The following is a 10,344-nucleotide window of genomic DNA, read 5'->3' on the forward strand; positions in this document are numbered from 1 at the left end:
GCCTGCCTCTGCCTCCCGAGTGCTGGGATTAAAGGCCTGCGCCACCAGGCCCGGCTATGATGTGATTTCTATCATTCTATATTTATTGAGTCTTGCTTTGTGTCTTAATATGTGGTAGATTTTGGAGAAAAATGTGTGTGCTTTAGTGTTAAGGTAGAAGATTCTATAGCTCTCTCTGAGATCCATTTGATTTAGGATGTTATTTAATTCCAGGCTTTCACTGATCATTTGTTTTTTTTTTTTTCTTCTAGACAACCTTTCTATGAGTGAGAGTAAGGTATTGAAATCACCCATAATTATGCCAGGCGTGGTGGAGCATGCCTTTAATCCCAGCACTTGGGAGGCAGAAGCAGGTGAAATTCTGAGTTTGAGGCCAACCTGGTCTACAGAGTGAGTTCCAGGACAGCCAGGACTACACAGAGAAACCCTGGAAAACCCTGTCTCAAAAAACCAAAAAAAAAAATCACCCATAATTACTGTATTGGATAAATCTATGATTTGGGGTGTGATAGTATTTCTGATATGGTCATGCAAATCTCTGAGTTCAAGGTCAGTCTACACAGCAATTACCAGGACAACCAAGCTTAGGCAGTGAAGGAGCTGGAAAACAGGAAGCTGGTGTGTAGAACAAGGGGGCCATCTCCAGCCCCAGCAAGTCACAGAACTTTGCAGGTTTAGCCATAGAGCTCTGGCTTTAGAGTCAAGAGTAGGAGGAATTACTGTGACAATTGGTGCTGGTTAGCTGGAGCTAAGAAATTAGGAGTGATTAAAAGGAGACCAGCACCAAGTACATGCCAGGGAGTGGCACTATTAGAAGGTGGGGCCCTTTTGGAGTAGGTGTGGTACTGTGGGTGTGGACTTTAAGACCATCACCCTATGCCAGCTCCTTGCTGGCAGGTCCAGGTGAGAGGACAGAGGTCCCAGTGCCGCCAGGGTCTCTCCAGGGCTGAGCAGGATGGTAAGTCTCAATGGCCCAAAAGAAGCACACCAAGCCAGGAGTCTTGTCAAAACAGGAACTCAATGTTATGGCATCAGCCTCTTGCTTATATAAGCTTGGAACATAGGGATGGGGATTTTTGGTGGGGTAAGATGGTAGGAGGCAGGGAAGGGTGAGAGAGGGTATGGAGTGACTGACAGGGCCAATGGCAAAGCTCTACATCAGCAATGGTGGGCAGAAACAGGTCTTGCTGAGTCACACCAATATGGAAGTGACTGAGACTGGTCTCAAAACTCAGCCAGGCTTAGGCTCTCCCACAAAGCTGCTGCAGAAACTGGAGCCAGGCTCAAGTTTGTCCTCAAGACCCAAACCAGGGCCAAAATGGGGCCCAATAATCCTAGCTTCCTGGAGGTCAGTCTTCCACTAGCAGCCTTCAGATAAAGATGTAGAACTCTCAGCTCCTCCTGCACCATGCCTGCCTGGATGCTGCCATGCTCCCACCTTGAAGATAACGGACGGAACCTTTGAACCTGTAAGCAAGCCTCAATGAAATGTTCTCTTTATAAGACTTGCCTTGATCATGGTGTCTGTTCACAGCAGTGAAACCCTAAGCCACTGAGCTAAAATTTGGGAATTGCCTTTTTTGAGAAAACAAAGAAGCTGTGTTGCAGAGATAGACACTGTGCTCACACCTGAACTTGGTGATATCTAAGACACATCCAAGTAGTCCTGGTTTGAAGGCATGGAAGGATCATGGAGAGCAGCTGAGGCCCGGCACTGAGAGGCCAGAGGCAACTGGGGAAGGTATAGCCTCAGAGACATTTGAAGGCCTGATGGGGTCATGCAAAGAAACTGAGGCTTAGTACCATTAAGATGGTACTGGTAGAACATAGTTGTGCAGAATTCCCCAGTGTACCATGGGATGACTACCAAGAACAGCAGCAGCAGTACAATAGAGTCTACCAGAGCCTAGAGTGCTGCAGTGGGCAGAGCTGGAAAAATAACCCAAGCTCTTTGGAGAAGCCCAGAAGATCATGTGTGGATCCCAGATATTGGACAAGAAACTGTATAGTTAAAAGTTGCCTTGGGCAGAGGCTAGGTGGATTTCTGAGTTCGAGGCCAGCCTGGTCTACAAAGTGAGTTCCAGAACAGCCAGAGGTACACAGGGAAACCCTGTCTCGAAAAAACCAAAAAAAAAAAAAAAAAAAAAAAAGTTGCCTTGGATACCCCATAACGATAGAGATGCCAAAGTCATGGTTTACCTGCCAAGGAAGCTGCTAACAGGAAGTGGACCCAGCCCAAGGGAGAGAAGCTTGTTGCAGTCAACAAGATGAAAGTGTTAGAAATCTGCAGAGCACTTTGACATTGGACATGGAGGTGCAGAGTTTGGAGTTCACCTACATGGTTTTCTGCCAGCCCTTGGTCCAGTATTTCCTCACTATGATATTGGAGTCTTAATGTATATCCTGTGGTGCTGGAAGGCTGTGATCTGCCTTTTAATTTTGATCTTATAGGGGATTACACATGAATATCAGAAGAAACTTTGATCTTTGACCTTTTAAATATTGTTGCGATTGTGATAGACTATCGGGACATTTGAAATTGGACTAAATGTATGTATTTTGCGTTATGTTATGGCTAGGGGTGGCCCCCATAGACTCATGTGTTTGAACAAGTCTATGGGGGTCTGGGAGTGGAATGTGGTGGTTTGAATATGCTTGGCCCATGAGATTGGCATTATCAGGTGTGGCCTTGTTGGAGGAAGTGTGTCATTGTACATGTGGGCTTTGAGGACTCCTATGCTCAGGTTCCACCCAGTACAGAAGATAGCATCCTCTTGGCTGCCTGAAGATCCTCTTCTTTATGCCTGTCTTTGGATCAAGATGCAGAACCCTTGGCTTCTCCAGTACTGTTCACCTGTACACTGCTCTGCTTCCTGCCATGATGATAATGGAGTGAATCTCTGAAACTTTAAGCCAGCCCCAATCAAATGTTTGTCTTTATAGAATTTGCCATGGTCATGGTATCTCTTCAAAGCAAATAAATCCTAACCTAACTAAGACAGGGTATAAAGACAAATATTTATCCATTGTTGTTTTTTGTTTTTTCGAGACAGGGTTTCTCTGCATAGCTCTGGCTGTCCTGGAACTCACTTTGTAGACCAGGCTGGCCTCGAACTCAGAAATCCGCCTGTCTCTGCATCCCGAGTGCTGGGAATAAAGGCATGTGCCACCACACCTGGCTTATCCATTGTTGTTAGGGATTATGCTTTTATGATAGAAGTCCTAGAGAATGTATGGCTAGATGGAACATATCTCAATATCATAAAAGCTATATACAAAAAAAACCCATAGCCAACATTATCCTGAATGAAGCAAAGCTTCATGCCATCCCACTGAAGTGAGGAATGACACTGGGATGCCATTCTTCCCTTTTTTTCAACATTGTGGTCAAAGTCCCAGAGGAGCAATAAGGCAGGAGAAGGAATTAAAAGGGTGCTGTGAAGGGAGTGTGTCCAGGACCTGCTTCTTTGTATGCTTGTTGTTCCTGAATAGAAAAGCTATGCATGTGTGAAAGGGGTTCTGCATCCTGTCACATTGCTGAATCTGTTTATCATTCTGAAGCTTTCTGGTAGAATTTTGGGAATTTCTAATCATCATGTCATCTGCAAATAGGGTTAGTTTTGACTTTTTCTTTACACATTTGTATCCTTCAAAGAAAAGCACATATATATATATATATGGAATATATATATTCCTAAAATTTATATGGAACCACAACAGACCTCAGTCAAAAAATAATCATGAATAATGCTGTAATATAGATTTTGATTTTTTTCAAAAGCCTACCTTAATAAGGGTTTTCAAGCACTTTGACCCCACTGTCCAAAGTAGGAGAGAAGAGATGGTAAATAGGACAAGGGGATGTGACACCTGTTTGGAAGTAGTTCTTTGGGGGTGACTCCAATCTTTATTGCCAGGATACCAGCAGCCCAGTTCAGTAGTGTCAGGATACTAAACATGAATCTGCAGCCAGCAGTGGTGACAATCCAGCAGAAACAGCTAGACATCTGCTAAAATGGCACGAGTTAGTGGTTACTACCAGAACCAGTTGTGATGCCAATTCTCTGCTGCTCCTCTCTCAACAGAGTGAAGATCAGCGAAGACAAGAAACCAACAAATTGTGTAGCTAAGCAAGCACCCAGCCACTGTCCATTGAGTTCTTTTTATACGATCTCCAAACAGCACATGTCCTCCCATGGATCTTGCCTCAGCAAAAGACCATGTGAGTCTGCCTTAGAAAAACACCACGGGAGTCTGCATCACATGACACAATCAGAGACTTCCACATCACTGGAGGGATTACAATTCCAGATCTTAAGATATATTACAGAGAAAACAGACATGTAGACTGAAGGAACAAAATCAAAGACAAAACATGTGTACCTGTAACCTCACCCGTTTAATGTTTGACGAAGACGCCAAAAACACACCCTGAAAAAAGAAAGCGTCTTCAATAAATGGTACTTGGAAAAGTGGTGTCCAAATGAAGAAGGATGAAATTGCACCCACATCACCTCTCACAAAAACTAACTCCAAATGGATCAAAAGAGCTAAAACCCAAAACATTGGAATTGCCTGAAAATATAGGCAGCACTGTACATGATACAGGTGTAGGAAATAGCTTTCTATTCACAGCAGATGAATAGAAATGTCGTTCATGCTGAGAACGTGGGCATTCACACCCCAGAATCCTAGTCAGCTGTAAAGAAAGATGAAATCATGACCTTTGTAGATAAACAGATGGCACTGGAAAAGATATCGAGTATTGTAGAAGGTAATTCCCCATTGCTGAAGACACCACGCAGTTCCGGGGCTTACGAGCTAGAACTGACCTCAGAGTCTCCTTCCTGAGGACCAGCATTCATGGTACCGGGAGGTGCCGTGCAAGTTTCCAAAGCAGGGAGGCAGCCAACAGTTTCACCCAGCTCTGCCCATGAGACACAGCAATGGCTAACATGGCACAAGACCCCTGTGGGCACAGTGGTGGCACACACACCTTGATGGCAACCAATGGCTGTGTAATTGTACACCTACCTGTTTGACAAGGATGACCTGCACTTGTACTGGAAACCTAGCTAACTACTAAGTGCTAGTGAAATCATGGTTTTTGGAGGAGAATCTACAACCACTACTTAATGTCACATGTGATTCTTCAAAGGTACATGTTACAGCTGGCAGGTGTAAGCTTTTGTGGTTAGGCTATTATGGGAAATGACCCATTTAGTTTCCATTGTTTCTTCTCTTTTTTTGTTGTTGTTGTTTTGAGTTTCCTTCTAGACAGGGTTTCTTTGTGTAGTCCTTGACTGTCTATCCTCGAACAAGCTCTGTAGACTGGGCTAGCCTCAAACTTACAGAGATCTGCCTGCCTATGCCTCACAAGTAGTGGGATTCAAAGTGTGCACCACCACCACCACCCAGTTCCATTTCTCCCTTTTACAAAGGCTTTGGGGCCCTTTCACATTTCGCATCAAGTTTTGTTCTTTCACTACTTCAAATGTGTAGAAAATCATTAATAATAATAATAATAATAATAATAATAATAATAATAGTTATAATTCTATCTAGACTTTTCAACATTTAAAATATGAAAGTTTCTTATACATTTTACTCAAAAAGTGCAAATTACATTATTATACAACTGTGAGAAAATGGAATAGAGGAGAGCAAGCAAGTCTATAAGCTTTGCTCATGTACTTCAAACGTTTCCACTTTCAATTATATATGCCTGAGGATAGATTCCCCTGGAGCTGGAGGCATAGGTTGTGAAATACCTCATGGAGATGTTAGGACTTGAACTCAGGCACTCTGCAAGAGCAGTATGTGTTCTTAACCACTGAACCACCTCTCTATCACCATCCATATAAGTTTTAAATAGACGTTGGGACAGTCAAATTGCAACTGTACTTATATTCTATTTAGTTTGGTTAAAAAAAAATAACATTTAAATATGGGGAACATGAAGTGTTAATCTTCCCCAAATGATGAAATTACAGCCTACATGAATTATGTTGAACTGTGAAAATCCTTATCAACTCTTTTTACAGGGACTTTTGGTCACTAGTCCAGGCCGACACACGGGCTGTCTCAGCAACCACACTTAGACTGATGTGAAATTATGTTATCAAAATGAACAACAGAGAGGTGGTAGATTGTCTCTTAGGGCTCAGTCTTGACAGTATGAATTCTTTTGAAAATTAGAAATCTCTGGCCTTTGCAGCCTCCTTACCAGCTGAGGTTAGTGACCCCTGACTGTCTTACAGAACAGTTGTGCAATTTCCCACACTGGTCCTCATGACTCCTAACTCTGGGTATCCAGTTCTCAGTAAAGGGTGGCTGCTGGGTTCTAGGCTATGCCTCTTTATTTCTTTTTCCTTTCCTTTCCTTTCCTTTCCTTTCCTTTCCTTTCCTTTCCTTTCCTTTCCTTTCCTTTCCTTTCCTTTCCTTTCCTTTCCTTTCCTTTTTCCTTTCCTTTCCTTTTTCCTTTTTCCTCTTTCCTTTTCCCTTTTCCTTTTTCCTTTTCCTTTTCTCTCCTCTCCCTTTCTTTCTTTCTTTCTTTCTTTCTTTCTTTCTTTCTTTCTTTCTTTCTTTCTTTCTTTCTTTCTTTCTTTCTTTCTTTCTTTCTTTCTTTCTTTCTTTCTTTCTTTCTTTCTTTCTTTCTTTCTTTTTTTTTCCAAGACAGGGTTTCTCTGTGTAGCCCTGGCTGTCCTGGAACTCACTCTGTAGACCAGGCTGGCCTCGAACTCAGAAATCCGCCTGTCTCTGCCTCCCAAGTGCTGCACCCCACATTCACCTCCCATTCCACAGTCCCCCTTCATCAGTATTTTTGAGTTTCTCTTTCCTTTTGGTTCTCTCAGCCCTGTAGCAGCCATTTCTCCTTCCAGACACATCCTTCCTTCACTGTTTGCCCTGTAAACTCCAGATAGATCCCCCTGTTAGCATTCTGTCTAAACTCCTCCCCACAGTTACTTGGCAACAGCTGGCCCACTATGAAAGGGGCTGCTTGCCCCCTCCTCTCTCTTACCCCTGCTTCCTGCTTGGGTCTCTCTTGCCCTCTTGGGCTCTTCCCCTCCCTTCCCCCCTCTCTCCACATTGCCATGGCCAGCTTCTACTTCTCTACTCTCTCCCTCTCTCTGCCTTTCTTTGCCTCTACTACCCTCGTAACTTCCCCCATACCTCATCACATCCCCATAGAACACATTCGTATACCTCTTTATCTTTTTATAACCACAACATCCCAAACACACAGTCCCACAGCCAGTTCTGCATTTGGCTCACTGTTTACCCAAGTCTTCATTTTGATTTGTAATTTTTAAAGTTTTCCCAAGTCATTACAAAATATCCAATGCAGATATTCAACACAATGAAAATATCTCAAAACCATATGAAATAGCCCAGAAGTACAACCTAATATCAAAGCAAATCCCTCCCCTTCTCCTGTGAGAACTACGGTGGTCCTTCCCTATTTTCATCAACTGTCAATGTAACTGTATACTGCACTTTCAAAAAGTCCTAATTTCTTATTATTGGTTTGTAGATTATTTAGACTTTGCATCTTTATGGATTCTCAGGTATTAACCTTTCAAAGCTCTCACAACTAGTTACATTAAGAAGCTCTTATCCAGAAAGCCGTGTCGCTTTCTATCCTAAGAGTGGCCATTTACATTTGTTTTCTGTTAATTTATTACTTTTACATTTGCTGGATCTCTGGATTTTTGTCTGTGACTTTGTACTTACTGGTAATATTATTTACCCAGGCCAAATATTCGTTTACTCACTAATTTGAGAACTATCACAGTGTAATAGTGAAACATGTGGATTGTGGAACAGAACACAGGCTTACATAGGTCAGTCACTTGCAATGTTGTTCCAGAATCGTTAGTTTACTGTTAATTTCATTAGGTTGGTAAAATAATACATGTTAACACCAATACATGATAGATACATGCTCAATGACAGCCAGTCTTTTATATTTTGCACATCAATTCTTTTATTATGTCATGAATATTGACCTTTTGTGTTTACCTTTATCTACAGATATCTGTAAGAATGGAGCTTTATATTAGTATCTGTTAACATATTATACATAATAAGGGATTGTATTATATTTTCATACATGGCCTCTCTTTCACACATACACACACACATACATATATAAATAAATAAATATATAAATTAAAAAAGGAAATCCCCCACAGAAATGCTCACAGGCCAACTTAAACTAGAATGAATTTTCCCTACTCAGCTGATTTTAGATTGTTTCATTAACCATTAAAAGGAATGGCATATATTGTAAACTTCTAAAACTGAATTTCATATATAAACTGAGACAACCTTTAAGGGGTACTATATATTATAACAAGCAGTGTGTACGGAACACTTACATACAGAAGACTGTACCTGTCTGTAAAGACTATTTGCACAGTCTATGTTGTGAAAAGTGCAAAGGTAAGCCCGAGAACAAGAGAAGACATCTGTGTAACTTTTTTGTGCTCTCGAGCTGTTGTAAATGCAAGTCGACCGACTTGTATAAAGACTCACCTCGTCACTCCTCTCACCTTGCGCCTGTTCTAGCTGCTGACCACTCAGTCTCATCCATCACCTCCTCAAATGTGCACCCCATCACCACATTCTGCTGAAACCCCCAGAAAGGGTCCTTCACATACCTGCTCATGTAACACCAACGCCAAGAACATTCAGCAAGACAAAGACTAGGCTAGATATGAAGATATGGATGGTGCAGTGTTAGCACAACGTCCCCCACACAACCAGGACATATACAACAATACATCACACAGAGGATTTCTTAAATAACTGATGCTTTTGACAATGTACAATTATTTATTTATGTCATAAAATACTTTTATAATATACATAAGAAAATCCACATTTAAATGAGTAAGAAATATAATGGCAAGTGATAGACTTAGTGTTTATAAATGAAACCATTAATAATTAAGTCAGAGAAGAAATACAAACTATTTAAAATCTGAAGCCATGCACTTCAATATATTTAAATTACAAGGAGGCATTGGGCTTTTAAAGGTAATACATAGCTTACTATATTTTTCAGTGATCTCAAAACAGATTTGTAGAAAGTGTCATAGATAAACATGAAAGGAACATAAGACAAGAACTCTGGGGAGCAAAGGAGTAGTTCCAGCAGCTTGCTAAAGGTTCTTATGCTCGTGTTCTTCAACTTACATTTGTTCTTATTATAAGAGAAAAAGCTAATGCTAATATGAGGACTCTAAGTTATATGGAAATAACTATTTGTAAAGCCTGAACACTGTGAAAATGTGCCCCGCACTGCACACTTCAGGGTCAGAGTGAGTACTAGCTGTGTGACTCTTAACCCTGCAGTATAGAATATGGAGGCCCAAATGTTACCGTGTCCTGCCCATAGCTCTTAGGAAAGCAGCTCTGAGCAGTTTAAACTAGTACGTGTTTGCTGCCTTTTCTCATCTCCTTACTAAACATGTCCTGAAATGGTTCTGTTTGTGATCTACAGGAGACCTGAATACCTTCAAACCCACAGCTCCAAAGTACAAATCAGAACTTGCTTATAATATATACTTTTTTGTCATGAATAACTGGCTAGTGAGGTTTCTACAAAACAAGACTCTTGATGTTATATTTAGCATGAATATCAATTCTCATGAATATTGTTAGTATTTGACTGTCAAACATGTATGAATCCAAGACAAACTGGGTGAAGTTTTACATAGAAAAGATATAAATACTGCATAATACGTAGTGAATATTTGCACATACCCTTTTATATTTAAAGCATGAAATACAACTTGCAAATCTGGTGCTTCCAACTCTGCCTTCTTAAGACCCTTTTTGACACAGCTAGCAAAGTCTCTCCATGGTACAGAAGCTCCCCCGGCTTAAGGCTTTCCAACAGGCTTGTAGCATGCATCAGGCTGCCAGAGGCGAATATCAACAATAACCTGGTTGAGTTTCTGCATCCAGAGATCCCGCTCTTCTTTAGTATCTGCAGAGAGCCAGTTCCTGCAAGGGCAAACAGAGGTCAGCTTCTATCCCACCATTCCACTCGCCCCACCCCACCCCCATCCCCCTAATGCCTTTGCTTGGAAAACATAACTCCCTCAATGAACCAAGACTTGCTGTCTACCAATAACTGGATACAAACCAACAGCCATGCAAGGAAGTGCTTCTCTGTACAATGGTGTACCACCATTCATAATTAGGTTAACTAAGCATCACACGAATTTCTTAGTGCTTCCCTTTTCTCCTTTCTTTTAGCTCCCTTCCCTTCCCTTCCCTTCCCTTCCCTTCCCCTTCCCTTCCCTTCCCCTTCTCTTCCCCTTCCCTTCCCCT

General features: G+C 41.6%; 1 protein-coding gene across 2 annotated transcripts in view; it reads right to left on the bottom strand.

Annotated features, from left to right (window-relative positions):
* Positions 1-8,799: 8,799 nt before the first annotated feature.
* Anln (anillin actin binding protein) overlaps positions 8,800-10,344 on the bottom strand; it is a 58,226-nt gene continuing 56,681 nt past the window's right edge. The window contains exon 24 of one of the 2 annotated variants that reach the window (XM_021206514.2): positions 8,800-10,014. In XM_021206514.2, coding sequence (XP_021062173.1) covers positions 9,891-10,014 — 124 coding nt within the window. In that variant the 3' untranslated portion in view covers positions 8,800-9,890. The remainder of the gene's footprint in view (positions 10,015-10,344) is intronic. The other variant, XM_029543746.1, reaches the window with a different exon arrangement.

Source organism: Mus pahari, chromosome 10, assembly GCF_900095145.1.
Source record: "Mus pahari chromosome 10, PAHARI_EIJ_v1.1, whole genome shotgun sequence".
NCBI lineage: Eukaryota > Metazoa > Chordata > Mammalia > Rodentia > Muridae > Mus > Mus pahari.